The following is a 19,465-nucleotide window of genomic DNA, read 5'->3' as shown; positions in this document are numbered from 1 at the left end:
AGAGTAGAGTCTTTATTATCCCACATATCTAGAGTAGAGTCTTTATTATCCCAAATATATAGAGTAGAGTCTTTATTATCCCACATATCTAGAGTAGAGTCTTTATTATCCCACATATCTAGAGTAGAGTCTTTATTATCCCACATATCTAGAGTAGAGTCTTTATAATCCCAAATATATAGAGTAGAGTAGAGTCTTTATTATCCCAGATATCTAGAGTAGAGTCTTTATTATCCCACATATCTAGAGTAGAGTCTTTATTATCCCAGATATCTAGAGTAGAGTCTTTATTATCCCAATATCTAGAGTAGAGTAGAGTCTTTATTTATCCCACATATCTAGAGTAGAGTTTTTATTATCCCACATATTGTCACGCCCTGACCATAGAGAGCCCTTGGTTCTCTATGGTGTTGTAGGTCAGGGCGTGACTAGGGGGGTGTTCTAGTCTGTATTTTCTATGTTGTTGTATTAGTATGGTTCCCAATTAGAGGCAGCTGTTTATCGTTGTCTCTAATTAGGGATCATACTTAAGTTGTTCATTGTTCCCACCTGCTTTGTGGGATATTGTTTTGTGTATGTGCATGAAGCACCACTACTTTCACGTTTCCTTGTTGGTTTATTGTTTTGTAGAAGTTTCACTGTTTATTAAAAGATGTGGAACTCTAATCACGCTGCGCCTTGGTCCGTCATCATGTTCGTGACACATATCTAGAGTAGAGTACAGACTTTATTATCCTACAAGGGCAATTCATTTAGCAGCATATAGTAAAAAACGATGCACACATGACAATAAATACACACAACAGAATGTTTTAATATAGAATATTGACCTATTAGTTTTAGTCCTGCTGTATGTGATGTCACGGGGATGTTTTAATATAGAATATTGACCTATTAGTTTTAGTCCTGTTGTATGTGATGTCACGGGGATGTTTTAATATAATGTTGTTTGATTTCATTCAAGTCAAGAATCACTTTACAATGAATGTTTTTCTTTTCAGATACCACAATATTCATCCCCTCTTTCAACGGCACGTCGTACCTGGAGCTGCCTCCCCTTGCCTCTCTACTGCAGTCTCCTGGTGCCAGCGCTGATCCCTCTCACCCTGCCAACGACACCACTGTTACCCTGTATCTGACTGTCAAAACCAGAGCTACACAGGGCACCATCCTCTACAGTAAGTACAAGCATGGCAATCCACTTTTGTATCCTTTGTTTAATCAGGAGATTACGATGAGATTTGAGAATCCCTTTTACAAATGAGAACTGAAAACAACATATGATGTCAGCAAAACCCAGAAACACAATGCACCAATACAGTACAAAGTACAATAGTGACAAGAGCTTCGGATTGATGTTTCCTGGGGCTACTAGAGAAGATTAAGGTGCAATAAAGTAGGAAGGTGATTAAGCCTTTAGTCTTTCAATGTATATGATTTTGAACCTGTTTAATTTGTCTTATCGTTTTCTCAAAATCAAGCTGCAAATCTGTTATGAACATTCATAATGTTAAATAAGCTATCTTCATGAGTTCCATTATCAGATAACATTGTTGTGAGAATACAGTTAAACTATATTAATTATTAAACAATGAGGCAATGAGAATAATAAGGCTGACACAAGGAATATAAATAAAAGATGAATCGTTTGCAGCAAAGTACTGAAGGAAAGACCAGAATGATCTTTCTTGGTAGCATTTTACTTGACACCCTGCGTCATAACATGTTATGACACGGTCCTAACCATGTCATACTATGTCATAACAGCTGACATAACCTGTCATAATATGGTCATAACACTGTCATGACCCATATAGTTACATCTGTTGTGACATATATTGCGTTATTTTATGGCAGGTTATGACACCTACATAAGAGTGTCAAAACCCACATTTATTCAAATGTCTTTTTCCCTGCCAAGAAGTTCTCTTTTGTTTGAAAGTTTCTTAAGTCCTTTGTTGATGTTGTAAATCATTTTTTACTGACATTTTTTTTCAACATATTTTAAATAACATGTAGAAAATACACTTTGACACTGTCAAGAAGCATCATGACCATCATAATCATATAAACCAGATAGGCCTGTCATGTACATAACCTTATGTCAGTCATCAGTCTAAAAGAGGATGTCTTGTCCTGCTCCTGAAACCTGCTCCTGCATTCATCCCAGTCTTCAGTAACAGAGCATTGGGGTAGGTGCATGTCTGACATCAATCTGTATGTAATTACAGTACAATTGTAATTTAATATGGGCAATTAAATATATAATATAAACATACTGTTGACATGTGAAACTATGGTGTAATGGAATGTTTTGCTTTGTGGGTTTTAACACTCTTATGTAGGTGTCATAACCAGCCATAAAATAACTCAATATATGTCATGCAGGTCTAAATATATGTGTCATGACAGTGTTATTACCAGTTATGTCAGCTGTTATGACATGGTTATGACGCTGGGTGTCAAGTAAAGTGTTAGCTTTTTTTGAGTATCAAACTAAGGTCGTGCTGTTTACAGCAAACAGTAAACACAAATTATTACTCTGAGATGTTGTTTTTTATGTATTTATTTTTCTGGAAACACTTTGTTTGAAATGTACATCCTTTATTTAAACAGTTCAAATTAAGTGTTAACAATTCATCAAAGAAAAACAGTGTTTTAACGTGATTGTTGTATGTGGACAATGTATTTTTAGGTGGACCATAGATGCAGCATAGTGGGTTTGATTCCCGTGACCACCCGTTTGTAAAATATATTCACGCACGATGCACTATATACCATGTTCACCAAATGTATGCACTCACTTTACTGTGAGTCGCTATGGAAACTTCAGAAGACAAGGAAAAGCTGCCCACTCCAAGAGCTCTGATGCAATCATGTATTATTCACCAACGTTTCAACAGCAAGCTGTCTTCAGGATTTCATTTGTAATCATGACCGACTGTGGCATGATATCATTGGTCAATTTAGAAATATCCATAATACATATAAAAAAGCATGAATGGATATCAAACGATCATAGATACAATTTCATCATAATTAAACACAATATTATTTACAAAAACACAATCACAGGAATGGTTTCAGATCAAAGTCAATGTGTGATTGTTTTTTGCAGGTTCTTTTGATTCAACAGAATTGGTTATAACGGTGTTTCAAGGGAAGCATGTGACAGCTATCAGCCCTCAACAAACTATTGCGATCAGTTGGTTTCCTGTAAAGATCTGTGCACAGGTCATAATCCTCACAAATATCAAAAGATCAAGGAAACTGATTTGACGTGCGTCAGATTGCATAGTGAATCTCAGGTGCTCAGAACAAGAGTTAAGAAAAGCATGGAACTTCTGGTCGCTTTGGATACAAATGCTAAATGGCATTTGTTATATTATTATAATAATTGTATTCAGGAATTGTATTGGTTGTAAAGATGTAAAGGAGAGTTACCCTACAGTGAAAGTGTAGCTACTTTTTAATATATACTGAGTTGTAGTCCTGAGCATATCAAACATTAGGAACACCTTGTTGACTCCAATGCTTCCCACAGTTGTGTCAAGTTGAATGGTTGTCCTTTCGGTGGTGGACCATTCTTGATACACACAAGAAACTGTTGAGCATGAAAAACACAGCTGCTTTGCATTTCTTGACACGAACCGGTGCGCCTGGCACCTACTACCATACCCCATTCAAAGGCACTTCAATCTTTTGTCTTTCCCATTCACCCTCTGAATGGCACACATAGACAATCCATGTCTCAATTGTCTCATGGCTTAAGAATCCTTCTTTGTATTTGTATTTATTATGGATCCCCATGCAGCAGCTACTCTTCCTGGGGTCCAGCAAAATTATAGCAGTTTATACCATTTTAAAAACATTACAATACATTCACAGATTTCACAACACACTGTGCCCTCAGACCCCTACTCCACCACTACCACATATCTACAGTACTAAATCCGTGTGTGTGTGTGTGTGTGTCCGTGTGTGTGTGTGTGTGTGTGTGTGTGTGTGTGTGTGTGTGTGTGTGTGTGTGTGTGTGTGTGTGTGTGTGTGTGTGTGTGTGTGTGTGTGTGTGTGTGTGTGTGTGTGTGTGTGTAGTTGCTTCACAGTCCACACTGTTCCATAAGGTGTTTTTGTATCTGTTTTTTTAAATACAATTTTACTGCTTGCATCAGTTACTTGATGTAGTCATGGCTTTATGTAGTACTGTGCGCCTCCCATAGTCTGTTCTGGACTTGGGGACTGTGAATAGACCTCTTGTGGCATGTCTTGTGGGGTATGCATGGATGTCCGAGCTCTGTGCCAGTAGTTCAAACAGACAGCTTCGTGTATTCAACATGTCAATAACTCTCATAAATACAAATAGTGATGAAGTGAATCTCTCTGCTGCCCGGTTCTGAGACAATTGCAATTTTACTAAGTCCTTTTTTGTGGCACCTGACCACACGACTGAACAGTAGTCAAGGTGCGACAAAACTAGAGCCTGTAGGACCTGCCTTGTTGATAGTGTTGTTAAGAATGCAGAGCAACGCTTTATTATGGACAGACTTCTCTCCATCCTAGCTACTGTTGTATCAATATGTGTTGACCATGACAGTTTACAATCCAGGGTTACTCCAAGCAGCTTTTTGCTTTAACCTGTCTCCTCCCCTTCATCTACACTGATTGAAGTGGTTTTAACAAGTGATCATACAGTTGAAGTCAGAAGTTTACATACACCTTAGCCAAATACATTTAAACTCAGTTTTTCACAATTCCTGACATTTAATCTTAGTAAAAATTCCCTGTCTTAGGTTAAGTAGGATCACCACTTTATTTTAAGAATGTGAAATGTCAGAATAATTGTAGAGAGAATGATTTATTTCAGCTTTTATTTATTTCATCACATTCCCAGTGGGTCAGAAGTTTACATACACTCAATTAGTATTTGGTAGCATTGCCTTTAAATTGTTTAACTTGGGTCAAACGTTACGGGTAGCCTTCCACAACCTTCCCACAATAAGTTGGGTGAATTTTGGTCCATTCCTCCTGACAGAGCTGGTGTAACTGAGTCAGATTTGTTGGCCTCCTTGCTCGCTTTGTGATGGCCACTCCAATATAAGTAATTTTGTCACAACTTTGGAAATATACTTGGGGTCATTGTCCATTTGGAAGACCCATTTGCGACCAATCTTTAACTTCCTGACTGATGTCTTGAGATGTTGCTTCAATATATCCACATAATTTTTTTGCCTCATGATGCCATCTATTTTGTGAAGTGCACCAGTCCCTCCTGCAGCAAAGCACCCCCACAACATGATGCTGCCACCCCCGTCCTTCACGGTTGGGATGGTGTTCCTCGGCTTACAAGCCTCCCCCTTTTTCCTCCAAACATAATGATGTCCAAACAGTTCTATTTTTGTTTCATCAGACCAGAGGACATTTCTCCAAAAAGTATGATCTTTGTCCCCATGTGCAGTTGCAAACCGTAGTTTGGCTTTTTTATGGCTTTTTTTGGAGCAGTGGCTTCTTCCTTGCTGAGTGGCCTTTCAGGTTATGTCAATACAGGACTCGTTTTACTGTGGATATAGATACTTTTGTACCTGTTTCCTCCAGCATCTTCACAAGGTCCTTTGCTATTGTTCTGGGATTGATTTGCACTTTTCGCACCAAAGTACGTTCATCTCTAGGAGACAGAACGCGTCTCCTTCCTTAATGGTATGACGGCTGCGTCTTGAAATACATCCACAGGTACACCTCCAATTGACTCAAATGATGTGAATTAGCCTATCAGAAACTTCTAAAGCCATGACATAATTTTCTGGAATTTTCCAAGCTGTTTAAAGGCACAGTCAACTTAGTGTATGTAAACTTCTGACCCACTGGAATTTTGATACAGTGAATTATAAGTGAAATAATATGTCTGTAAGCAATTGTTGGAAAAATTACTTGTGTCATGCACAAAGTAGATGTCCTAACCGACTTGCCAAAACTATAGTTTGTTAACAAGAAATTTGTGGAGTGGTTGAAAAACGAGTTTTAATTAATGACTCCAACCTAAGTGTATGTAAACTTCCGACTTCAACTGTGGATTTCACCTGGTCAGTCTATGTCATGGAAAGAGCAGATGTTCTTAATCTTTTCTATTCTCTGTGTAAATTTTAGCAGATGCTTTTATACAAAGTGTCTCACAGTACAGTGAGTACATACATTTGAGTGTAGCCTTTATGACCGCCAGCAGGAATCAAACCCGTGACCCTGGCGTTTCAAGCTTCACGCTGTTACCAGCTGAGCCACACTGGAGTTAATGGAACGGCTATTCTCAGCTGCAGATGAATCCCTTTGAAGCTACAGAACGCATCCATTCCGGTCATGACTTCTCAGAGAGATTGGATGCATCCCAAATATAAAACCCTATTCCCTATATAGTCCACCACTCTTGACCAGGCCCCATAGTGCACTACGTAGGGAATAGGGTGCCATTTGTGACACAGCAAAAGCCACCTGTTGCTGTGAGTCAGCTTTCAGTTGGTCACAAATCTATTCCGTCTTTTCTATGGAAACCAATGAGGTTGTGTTTAAAAATGTCCTCTTGTTAAGGTTAACACATTACAGATATGCCATTCACTAACCACATCCATCCCTGGTATAAAGTCATACTTGCTATATACTGTTAGTCGCCATGGTTTCCCAGGACCTTTTTTTTCATTTGTATTTATTTTTAACTCTTTTATCCTTATGAGTTGTTAAGTCTTAAGATAAACAAGATATTGTACCTTTCAAAACTTTTAGGAATATTTCTGTCATTTTTTAAAGTACAAAGCATGTCTGGAAGAGAAGTGTCTTAACTCGGCAGCAATGAGAATACATATTATTCCACATTGCTGCTGCTGTTATTGGATGGGTAGATTGTTTTAATTATCCCATCCCATATATCTTCACACATTGTCTATGTCCCAAATGGCATCCTATTCCCTATAGGGCACTACATTTAACCAGAGACATACAGTATGGGCACTGGTAAAAAACAAAGCAAAGTAGTGCACTAGAAAGGAAATGGGTTGCCATTTGGGATGCACTTTGTTTAGCGAGGGACAAAATTACCGATTTTTCAAGAGACGGATTTGTCAATTTATATCTTAACCGATGCTGTTCTGACAGTGTTTTAGGTGAGTCTTAAATTACTATACTCAGTGATAATGTATATCCATTAAATATATATCCACAATACATTATGCAGTCAGTCACTTTACCAACTGGGTGGTTTGTCATGTACCATCATCACTGCATGGTTCACAATGTAAGCTGGGAGTTTATCACCAAACAGTCATTTGAAAAGTTCCAACAGTGGAGTTGGAGTTGGAAGAGAAACACTGCAGGGCATCGAGGCCTGACTTTCACTAATGGTTCCAACAGTAGAGTTGGAGTTGGGAGAGAAACACTGCAGGGCATCGAGGCCTGACTTTCACTAATGGTTCCAACAGTAGAGTTGGAGTTGGGAGAGAAACACTGCAGGGCATCGAGGCCTGACTTTCACTAATGGTTCCAACAGTAGAGTTGGAGTTGGGAGAGAAACACTGCAGGGCATCGAGGCCTGACTTTCACTAATGGTTCCAACAGTAGAGTTGGAGTTTGGAGAGAAACACTGCAGGGCATCGAGGCCTGACTTTCACTAATGGTTCCAACAGTAGAGTTGGAGTTGGGAGAGAAACACTGCAGGGCATCGAGGCCTGACTTTCACTAATGGTTCCTTTGTCCCTATAGGAGCTGTGCGTTATAGTCTCAGAGTCTCCTGCCTTTACAATTCACACATAAAATAAACCTAAACCATTCTGTGCTCAGTAGTGATGTGTTTTCCAACCTCATTTGTTTTTCCTTCCCAATTGTACACATTGTGTAGAATAACACTAAGAGAACAGGGGTTATAAATCCTTCACATCCTCTAGGTGTTGTGTTGAATAGCACAAAGAGAACAGGGGTTATAAATCCTTCACATCCTTTAGGTATTGAGAATAACATTGTACTCTCCCTTTAGTAGATTTAAATACCTGAAATACATTACATTTCTTGTATTTTTAATACAGGTTCATTCTCTTTTCTAGGTTATATTCTAGAAAAAATACTTAAGAGAAAACAACCAGAATAAAGAATGCATTTTGTTGTTAGATTTGTTCCATGAATAAGGAACTTTAATCACTAATGCCATTGGTCATTTCTAACTTACCGAGCAAGACAAATCACCCTTTGGAGGATAAATTCTATAAATACTGGAGGATAAATTATATAAATATTGAAGGATACATTTATATATATTGGACAATAAATGATATAAATATGTTCATCTTCATACACATATTGGAGGGATGCCACAGAGACCGGAAGTTATCAGAGGTGGAAGAAAGTGGATGGGATTGCTCTTGGTGTCAAGTTAGCAAAGTCGTTTTACTTCAAACCTTGTCACGCACACACCCACACACACACACATCATTCCCTGTCACATTATCTGCTTATGTATGGTTCACCTGCCACCGGCTATCTGACAGCGTTTATCTTGTGTTGCTTCCCATCAAACGCCTCATAAATTCCCTCTATAGATTAGAAAAGGATGACAACATCCTCACTCTGACAACATCAGGTTTTCCCTGTCATCGTCTCCTTTCTCTTCTCTTTACACACACACACACACACACACACACACACACACACACACACACACACACACACACACACACACACACACACACACAACCCACCACAATTATAATTAATGAGGAATGTACATTAAACAGGTTGTGTTCACTGTTAAGTCTATACCAAGAAGAAGGAACAAGTCAATGAACACATTTAATTACTTGTTATTTGTCACATGCTTTATAAACAACAGATGTAGTCTAACAGTGAAATACTTACTTACGGGTCCTTCCTGTAAGTAAGGTACTGAGTAATGATAACTTGGCTATTCTGTCTGCAAGGAGTACCAGTACTGAGTAATGATAAGGTACTGATAAGGTACTGAGTAATGATAACTTGGCTATATACAAGGAGTACCAGTACTGAGTAATGATAACTTGGCTATATACAAGGGGTACCAGTACTGAGTAATGATAACTTGGCTATATACAAGGGGTACCAGTACTGAGTAATGATAACTTGGCTACATACAAGGGGTACCAGTACTGAGTAATGATAACTTGGCTATATACAAGGGGTACCAGTACTGAGTAATGATAACTTGGCTATATACAAGGGGTACCAGTACTGAGTCATGATAACTTGGCTATATCCAAGGGGTACCAGTACTGAGTAATGATAACTTGGCTATATACAAGGGGTACCAGTACTGAGTGGATGATAACTTGGCTATATACAAGGGGTACCAGTACTGAGTAATGATAACTTGGCTATATACAAGGGGTACCAGTACTGAGTGGATGATAACTTGGCTATATACAAGGGGTACCAGTACTGAGTAATGATAACTTGGCTACATACAAGGGGTACCAGTACTGAGTAATGATAACTTGCCTATATACAAGGAGTACCAGTACTGAGTAATGATAACTTGGCTATATACAAGTGGTACCAGTACTGAGTGGATGTTCAGGGGTACGAGGTCATTGAGGTAGATATGTTCATATAACTAGGAATAAAGTGACAGATGGTCAACAGTAGCAGCAGCGTGTGTGATGAGTCAAAAAAAGTTTGTGCAAAAAGGCTCACTGCATATAGTCCAGGTAGCTATTTAACTAACTATGTAACTAACTATTTAACTAACTATGTAACTAACTATTTAACTATGTAACTAACTATTTAGCTGTCTTATGGCTTCTAGGTAGAAGCTGTTCAGGGTCCTGTTGGTTCTAGACTTGGCGCTCCGGTACCGCTTGCGGTGAGGTAGCAGAAAGAACAATCTATGACTAGGGTGGCTGGAGTCTTTAACCATTTCTAGGGCCTTTCTCTGACACCACCTGGTATAGAGGTTCTGGATGGCAGGGAGCTCGGCCCCAGTGATGTACTGGGCCGTACGCACTACGCTCTGTATTGCCTTGCCAGTCAGTTGCCATACCAAACAGTGATGCAGCCAGTCAATATGCTCTTAATGGGGCAGCTGTAGAACTTTTTGTGGATCTAAGGGCCTATGCCAAATCTTTTCAGCCTCCAGTGTGGTGGAGGTGTTGTTGCCTACCCTCACCACCTGTGGTCGGCCCGTCAGGAAGTCCAGGATCCAGAGGGAGGTGTTCAGACCCAGGGTCCTGAGCTTAGTGGTGAGCTTTGTGGGCTCTATGGTGTTGAACGCTGAGCTGTAGTCTATGAACAGCATTCTCACATAGGTGTTCCTGTTGTCCAGGTGGGAGAGGGCAGTGTGGACGGCGATAGAGATTGAACAAAGATAAGGAAGTGCCGATGGACTCTGCTGTTTAGAGGAATTAAACACAGATTTGTATCCTAATATATTTATGACAATGTCAATGCATACGTTCACTCTGATCTGGTCAATATCAAAGATGCTCTTGCAGCAGTCGAAAATGCACAAACCAGAATGCAGTGCAGGGTGCAAACCAGGGGTTAAAAGGACTGAATGTTCATAAAGCACAGGGAAGAACACAGCATCCCCTTTTATCTGTCTGGGTTTCTGCAGCCCACAGAGAGAGAGGAGGCAGCCCTTCTCACATACATCAGAGGATGGAAACTGAAAGAGAAAACTCCTGAGATCAAACCGTTAATCAGAGGAGAAGAACCAAGAAGACGTAGCAACATGCTACATCAAGATGCAGAGAATCTTTCTTAGCCCAAACCTGCTTTTTTCCTTTCACTCATCCCCCCTTGTCTCCTCTTCTCTCCTCCACGCACCTCCCTCCCTCCCTGAAGCGCCGAGTGAGACTCCCTTTGGGCTTAACTTGTCAGCCAGACGGAGAAAGAGAGAAGGGAGGGGGATAGAGAGAACGGGGGACAGAAGGAGGTAAATGGAGGGAGAGAGAGGGGTCGGGTGGGGGAGTTGCGAGAAGGGAGGGAGAGAGAGAGAGAGAGAGACAGCGAACAGGTGACAGGCAAGTGTTGACTAAAGGACAAACGAGAGTAACAGGGCCATGGGGACAGTAGAACAGTCATTTGTCATGTCCTTGCCAACAGAAGAAAATAACATCTACAGAAGAAAAAATGTAAGACTCGAATAGTGAACATAAACATCTATCCTATAGAAAGACTGAAGGGCCAACATAAACATCTATCCTATAGAAAGACTGAAGGGCCAACATAAACATCTATCCTATAGAAAGACTGAAGGGCCAACATAAACATCTATCCTATTGAATGACTGAAGGGGTCAACATAAACATCTATCCTATAGAAAGCATGAAGGGCCAACACGGTTGACAACTCCCTTGTGTCCTCCTCCCAGAGTGCTAAGAACCTTGGCGTGACCCTGGACAACACCCTGTCGTTCTCCACTAACATCAAGGCGGTGACCCGATCCTGTAGGTTCATGCTCTACAACATTCGCAGAGTACGACCCTGCCTCACACAGGAAGCGGCGCAGGTCCTAGTCCAGGCACTTGTCATCTCCCGTCTGGATTACTGCAACTCGCTGTTGGCTGGGCTCCCTGCCTGTGCCATTAAACCCCTACAACTCATCCAGAACGCCGCAGCCCGTCTGGTGTTCAACCTTCCCAAGTTCTCTCACGTCACCCCGCTCCTCCGCTCTCTCCACTGGCTTCCAGTTGAAGCTCGCATCCGCTACAAGTCCATGGTGCTTGCCTACGGAGCTGTGAGGGGAACGGCACCTCCGTACCTTCAGGCTCTGATCAGGCCCTACACCCAAACAAGGGCACTGCGTTCATCCACCTCTGGCCTGCTCGCCTCCCTACCTCTGAGGAAGCACAGCTCCCGCTCAGCCCAGTCAAAACTGTTCGCTGCTCTGGCACCCCAATGGTGGAACAAGCTCCCTCACGACGCCAGGACAGCGGAGTCAATCACCACCTTCCGGAGACACCTGAAACCCCACCTCTTTAAGGAATACCTGGGATAGGATAAAGTAATCCTTCTACCCCCCCCCCCCCAAAAGATTTAGATGCACTATTGTAAAGTGGTTTTTCCACTGGATATCTTAAGGTGAATGCACCAATTTGTAAGTCGCTCTGGATAAGAGCGTCTGCTAAATGACTTAAATGTAAATGTAAATGTAATGAACATCTATCCTATAGAAAGACTGAAGGGCCAACATAAACATCTATCCTATTGAATGACTGAAGGACCAACATAAACATCTATCCTATAGAAAGCCTGAAGGGCCAACATAAACATCTATCCTATAGAAAGCCTGAAGGGCCAACATAAACATCTATACTATAGAAAGACTGAAGGGCCAACATACACATATATTCTATAGAAATACTGAAGGTGCCAACATACACATCTATACTATAGAAAGACTAAAGGGCCAACAAAAACATATATCCTACAGAAAGGCTGAAGGCCCAACATAAACATCTATCATAGGAGCGTCAAGCAGCGTAATTCTTCCCCACATGTATCACAGCACAATAGAAGACAGTTGTCTCTGGAATTAGAAAGGAAGGGAGTTTTAAATAGCTGCGCCAATTTTAGTCTGTGTGATGGTGCGTTCTCCCCCTCTCTCTTTTGTTGTTTAATGGAAAGGGAACCCACAGCAGAACAAATGAACACAATGGTCCTCTGAAGTACTGGCATTCATTTGGTTTCTGTACTGAGAGGGGCTCTATCATTGAACTGGCCAGGATACAGTTTCATTCTGGCACTAGGCTAAATGAGACAGCTGTTACTTATGTTGTTATAGAAGATGTGAATCTTATTCTTAGTGGGGCCACAGAGTTCAATTGGTGTAAATGTTTTACACATAAGAATATACTCTAGGACAGGGGTTGATTTCCTGGACACAGATTAAGACTAGGCCTGGACTAAAAAACTCTACCTAGAATCTCTACTGAAATAAATAATAGCCTTTTAGTCCAGGACTGAATATAACCCTCCTGCTTCAGCCACTCCAGTCTGTCAGTGTTTGTGCTTATTTCGGGTGGGTTGGAATCAAAGTAGAAGACACATTTTCATGGACTGCAAGGAAAATGAATCAATGAAGTGTCTTATTCTCCCTATTGTAACGTTTGATAGAACGATTCAGATCATTGATATTCCCTTGCACTTCCCATGAAGTTCCCTTGAAGTTCCCTTGATGTTCCCTTGCACTTCCCATGAAGTTCCCTTGAAGTTCCCTTGCACTTCCTAAGAAGTTCCCCTGCAATCCTCCCAAGTTTGGCAGCACTTTACGTGAACTGAACATACGTCATAATAGAATCATAACATTGACATAACTGACTTTTTTTCTCAGATTAAATGAAGATATGCTCATTCATGTAAATAAACTACCACCCAAGTAACATCACTTACCAGAAAAACACAACCACTTGCTTCACTCAAGTCAAAACATCATCCAGTTGAAACATGCTGTCCAGTTGAAACATCCTCCAGTTGAAACATCCTCCAGTTGAAACATGCTGTCCAGTTGAAACATCCTCCAGTTGAAACATCCTCCAGTTGAAACATGCTGTCCAGTTGAAACATCCTCCAGTTGAAACATGCTGTCCAGTTGAAACATGCTGTCCAGTTGAAACATGCTGTCCAGTTGAAACATGCTGTCCAGTTGAAACATCCTCCAGTTGAAACATCCTCCAGTTGAAACATGCTGTGCAGTTGAAACATCCTCCAGTTGAAACATCCTCCAGTTGAAACATGCTGTCCAGTTGAAACATGCTGTCCAGTTGAAACATGCTGTCCAGTTGAAACATCCTCCAGTTGAAACATGCTATCCAGTTGAAACATCCTCCAGTTGAAACATGCTGTCCAGTTGAAACATCCTCCAGTTGAAACATGCTGTCCAGTTGAAACATCCTCCAGTTGAAACATGCTGTCCAGTTGAAACATGCTGTCCAGTTGAAACATGCTGTCCAGTTGAAACATGCTGTCCAGTTGAAACATCCTCCAGTTGAAACATGCTGTCCAGTTGAAACATGCTATCCAGTTGAAACATGCTATCCAGTTGAAACATCCTCCAGTTGAAACATGCTGTCCAGTTGAAACATCCTCCAGTTGAAACATGCTGTCCAGTTGAAACATGCTGTCCAGTTGAAACATGCTGTCCAGTTGAAACATCCTCCAATTGAAACATCCTCCTTTGAAACATGCTGTCCAGTTGAAACATGCTGTCCAGTTGAAACATGTATTATGTGCCACTCATTCAGAAGTTTCCAGATGACCATGGCTCGTAACGTCTGATCAGTCAGTCATAGCTGCTGTTGTGTTCAACATGCTGACAATAGATTCTCCCCTCTGTATCATGTGTGGACTTGTATCTGTCAGACGTAATTTAATCCTAACCACATACAGGGGCCAGACTACTTGTCTGTGTTTAGACAGGCAGCACAATTCTATATTTTTTTTCACTAGTTGATCTTTTGACCAATCAGATCAGCTCTGAAAGGAATCTGGTGTGAAACGATCTGATCTGATTGGTCAAAAGACAAATTAGTGTGAAAAAAAATCTGAATTGTGCTGCTACCTGTCTAAATGCAGGCTTAGGCATGCACATAGCCCCCTGGCCTCATAGACATCATGCCTCAGCCTCCCTTTCAACATGGCTTTCCTCATCACAGAGTACTTTTTATTCTCTTTTATTCATATACATTAATGAACCCTAGATCATTTGATCCTTTTTCTGATCTGCATATACTCTGGAGTATACCTCATTTATATATGGTGCATATGCAGACTTATACATTGTCATACTTGGTGTTTCAGTACGATAGAATTGAAAATAATAGGCAATTAATCGAGCTATTATGCTCCCGAAGACCTCTTATGCGTATACCAATTTCTTCAATGTATTCATGGGTCATTCTAATGGGGAGAGTACATAGACAGCCATTAGTTAAGACACAGTGTGTACTGTCACACAGTGATGGCTAATCAGCCACATGCCTGGGAGGGCACAGCCATACAGCTTAAAACTGCGTGTCTTGTGTATTTCTACATGACATCTTTGTTTGGCGCTCCAAAGATGTTTTTAGCATCTCGATTGTGTAAAGTATACACTACCGTTCAAAAGTTTGGGGTCACTTAGAAATGTCCTTGTTTTTGAAAGAAAAGCACATTTTTGTTCCATTAAAATAACATCAAATTGATCAGAAATACAGTGTAGACATTGTTAATGTTGTAAATGACCATTGTAGCTGGAAATGGCTGATTTTTTATGGAATATCTACATAGGCGTACAGAGGCCCATTATCATCAACCATCACTCCTGTGTTCCAATGGCACGTTGTGTTAGCTAATCCAAGTTTATAATTTTAAGACTAACTGATCATTAGACAACCCTTTTGCAATTATGTTAGCACAGCTGAAAAGAGCTTTCTTCTGAAACTCGTCAGTCTATTCATTTTCTGAGAAATGAAGGCTATTCCATGCGAGAAATTGCCAAGAAACTGAAATCTTGTACATCGCTGTTGACTTCTCCCTTCGCAGAACAGCGCAAACAGGCTCTAACCATAATAGAAAGAGCAGTGGGAGGCCTCGGTGCACAACTGAGCAAGAGGACAAGTACATTAGAGCTAGTTTGAGAAACAGACGCCTCACAAGTCATCAACTGGCAGCTTCATTAAATAGCACCTACAAAACACCAGTCTCAACGTCATTAGTGAATAGGCGACTCCAGGATGCTGGCCTGTGTCTCTATCATGCGTGGGAATACTTTGTAACAGGTTTCCAAAATTAAAATAACTTGGAGCTGATTTGCTCTTGTTTTTACAGTCTTGTATGTCCCTAACAATTTTGGCTCAGAAAACTTGAGGGGCCAAATAAAATAACCCACGAGCCACCAACTGGCGAACCCTGGCCTCGGGGTTGGTATCCCAGAGGCAGATGAAGCCCAGTTGGTCCCTCTGGGTTGGTTTCCCAGAGGCAGATTAAGCCCAGTTGGGCCCTCAGGGTTGGTTTCCCAGAGTCAGATTAAGCCCAGTTGGGCCCTCAGGGTTGGTTTCCCAGAGTCAGATTAAGCCCAGTTGGGCCCACAGGGTTGGTTTCCCAGAGCCAGATTAAGCCCAGTTGGGCCCACAGGGTTGGTTTCCCAGAGTCAGATTAAGCCCAGTTGGGCCCACAGGGTTGGTTTCCCAGAGTCAGATTAAGCCCAGTTGGGCCCTCAGGGTTGGTTTCCCAGAGTCAGATTAAGCCCAGTTGGGCCCTCAGGGTTGGTTTCCCAGAGTCAGATTAAGCCCAGTTGGGCCCTCAGGGTTGGTTTCCCAGAGTCAGATTAAGCCCAGTTGGGCCCACAGGGTTGGTTTCCCAGAGTCAGATTAAGCCCAGTTGGGCCCTCAGGGCTGGTTTCCCAGAGTCAGATTAAGCCCAGTTGGGCCCTCAGGGTTGGTTTCCCAGAGTCAGATTAAGCCCAGTTGGGCCCTCAGGGTTGGTTTCCCAGAGCCAGATTAAGCCCAGTTGGGCCCTCAGGGTTGGTTTCCCAGAAGCAGTTTAAGCCAGTTGGTCCCTTGAGGTTGGTTTGAAGCCCAGTTGGTCTCTCTGGTGATAAAAAGACCCAAAAGAAAGTGTGTCTGGATATCAGTATAATATTCAGAAATATTGACTCGTTCTTTTAAGATACAAATAATGCATCTCTTTTCAATAGCTTGCATGTCAGGTACTGCTGTGAAAGAAATTCAGATTTTAACTTACTGGAAAATTGATTTGTTATTTTCATTCAATCCAACATAATTTTTCTGTTTATAGAAATGCATTGTGGGTGCTGAAAGGATGGAAGGGGTTTTAAATGAAATTCCGAACCATTCCTATTCACGTATTGTATCTCCATCAAATTGGTAGTTGAAGCAAAGTCGGAGATTTCTTTGAGAAGATCAGAATTGTTTAAGAATAGTCTGAATAGACTACCCAAATATAGGCCACTAAATCCAAACCAAAATAGGCCACTTTTGAAATGATTTTTGAACTGATCGTATTATCTCTGCTCTTTTCAGCTCGGGAAGAGAATTTAGGAGATCGGTTACTCCACGTGTTCCTCCAGGATGGGATCCCTGTGGTAAAACTGGGATGTAGTGGTGTCCAGGTGTTGAATGCAGACGCAGGCCAAACCATCAACACTAACAGGCTGACATCCATCAGAATACGGTGAGAAGTGCTTATTTTATTTATTTTTTGGATAGATACAGAGGTCAGTTAAAGAAGGAAGACAAATGTGGGAAGAATGGAAGGTTGCAGGGCGGTTTTAGAACCCATAACCAGAGAGGCCATGTGTGGTCCAGATAGCAGGCCTTTCACTGACCAGACTCTTTGACTTCATATACCTATGCCACTTAGCAGACTATTTTACCAAAGTGACTTACAGGACAGTAAGTCATACTTTTTTCGTACAGTATGTGATGATCCCTGCGGGAATTGAACCAATGACCTTGGTGCAGCTAGAGTCACAATCTCTAACTGTATATTACCTCATCATTTTCCCCACTGTATCTTACCTCATCCTATTCCCCACTGTATTTTACCTCATCCTATTCCCCACTGTATCTTACCTCATCCTATTCCCCACTGTATCTTACCTCATCCTATTCCCCACTGTATCTTACCTCATCATTTTCCCCACTGTATCTTACCTCATCCTATTCCCCACAGTATTTTACCTCATCCTATTCCCCACTGTATTTTACCTCATCCTATTCCCCACTGTATTTTACCTCATCATTTTCCCCACTGTATCTTACCTCATCCTATTCCCCACTGTATCTTACCTCATCATTTTCCCCACTGTATCTTACCTCATCCTATTCCCCACTGTATCTTACCTCATCCTATTCCCCACTGTATTTTACCTCATCCTATTCCCCACTGTATTTTACCTCATCATTTTCCCCACTGTATCTTACCTCATCCTATTCCCCACTGTATCTTACCTCATCCTATTCCCCACTGTATCTTACCTCATCCTATTCCCCACTGTATTTTACCTCATCCTATTCCCCACTGTATCTTACCTCATCCTATTCCCCACTGTATTTTACCTCATCCTATTCCCCACTGTATCTTACCTCATCCTATTCCCCACTGTATCTTACCTCATCCTATTCCCCACTGTATCTTACCTCATCCTATTCCCCACTGTATCTTACCTCATCCTATTCCCCACTGTATCTTACCTCATCCTATTCCCCACTGTATCTTACCTCATCCTATTCCCCACTGTATCTTACCTCATCATTTTCCCCACTGTATTTTACCTCATCCTATTCCCCACTGTATCTTACCTCATCATTTTCCCCACTGTATTTTACCTCATCCTATTCCCCACTGTATCCTACCTCATCCTATTCCCCACTGTATCTTACCTCATCCTATTCCCCACTGTATCTTACCTCATCCTATTCCCCAGTATCATACCTTCACTTAGCTTTGATTTGTTATATTCTTTTTCTTCATGTCATTTTTCATGTATGTACAGTAATCACAAAGAAAAGACAAGAACAAAAACATGGCTTCAAATGAAGTGTCCTTTCAATATTGAAATGATCTGGGAGCGTGTGTGTGTGTGTGTGAGTGTGTGTGATCACAGGCTCAGTTTGTTAGTGTACAGTAGCTGATCAGCAGCAGCAGCAGAGTATGAGACAGTATGGTTGTGTTGAGAACACTGGCTAGAGAAACTTCAGTCATGAAAAGATGTAATAATAGCAGCAATAACAACAGAGTCAGGATCAGTCATCTCAGATCATCTGGGAATCTACAGCAGTGAAGCACCACAGGAGTGAAGCATATTGGCATTTTATTTTATTCAAGATTGAGTCAGCACTGTTCTCTCTTCCCCCCTGTCTCCTTCCTTCTCTCTTCCTCTCTCTCTACCCATCTCTCTCTCTACCCATCTCTCTCTCTATCTCTCTCCATCTCTTCCTCTCTCTCTCTACCCATCTCTCTCTCTATCTCTCTCCATCTCTTCCTCTCTCTCTACCCATCTCTCTCTCTATCTCTCTCCATCTCTTCCTCTCTCTCTCTCTACCCATCTCTCTATCTCTCTACATCTCTCTCTATCTCTACCCATCTCTCTCTCTATCTCTCACCATCTCTTCCTCTCTCTCTACCCATCTTTCTCTCTACCCATCTCTCTCTCCATCTCTCTCTCTCTCTCTACCCATCTCTCTCTCTATCTCTCTCCATCTCTCTCTCAAGCCTTTAATAAATTACTCTAAAAGTGTTTTTGCACCATTTTACAACAAAATAACAGGAAGGGTTTAAAAAACATGTGGTCTGCCTAGTCTACAGTGGCAGTCACTTTGAGCTAGCATATTGCATTTGCATCGAAGACTGTTAGTGCATCAAAGCTCTGTATCTGTGTGATTCATCAACACAACTGCCTGCTGTGTAGCTTTCTTTCTTCATTTTTACATTGAACTATTTCATTTTGTCCCTGGAGTGA

The 19,465-nt window shown here is 41.3% G+C and overlaps 1 protein-coding gene across 1 annotated transcript in view; it reads left to right on the top strand.

Moving 5' to 3' along the window:
* Positions 1-544: 544 nt before the first annotated feature.
* The window catches only part of LOC115193445 (protein eyes shut homolog), a 73,645-nt gene continuing 54,724 nt past the window's right edge, over positions 545-19,465 (top strand). Inside the window, exons 1-2 of the mRNA XM_029752134.1 lie at positions 545-1,178; positions 17,025-17,175. Of these exons, the coding sequence (XP_029607994.1) occupies positions 986-1,178; positions 17,025-17,175 (344 nt within the window). The 5' untranslated portion in view covers positions 545-985. The remainder of the gene's footprint in view (positions 1,179-17,024; positions 17,176-19,465) is intronic.

Source organism: Salmo trutta, chromosome 5 (assembly GCF_901001165.1).
Source record: "Salmo trutta chromosome 5, fSalTru1.1, whole genome shotgun sequence".
Classification (NCBI taxonomy): domain Eukaryota; kingdom Metazoa; phylum Chordata; class Actinopteri; order Salmoniformes; family Salmonidae; genus Salmo; species Salmo trutta.
The sequence above is the reverse complement of the archived record's forward strand: the minus strand, read 5'-3'. Positions and strand labels throughout refer to the sequence as shown.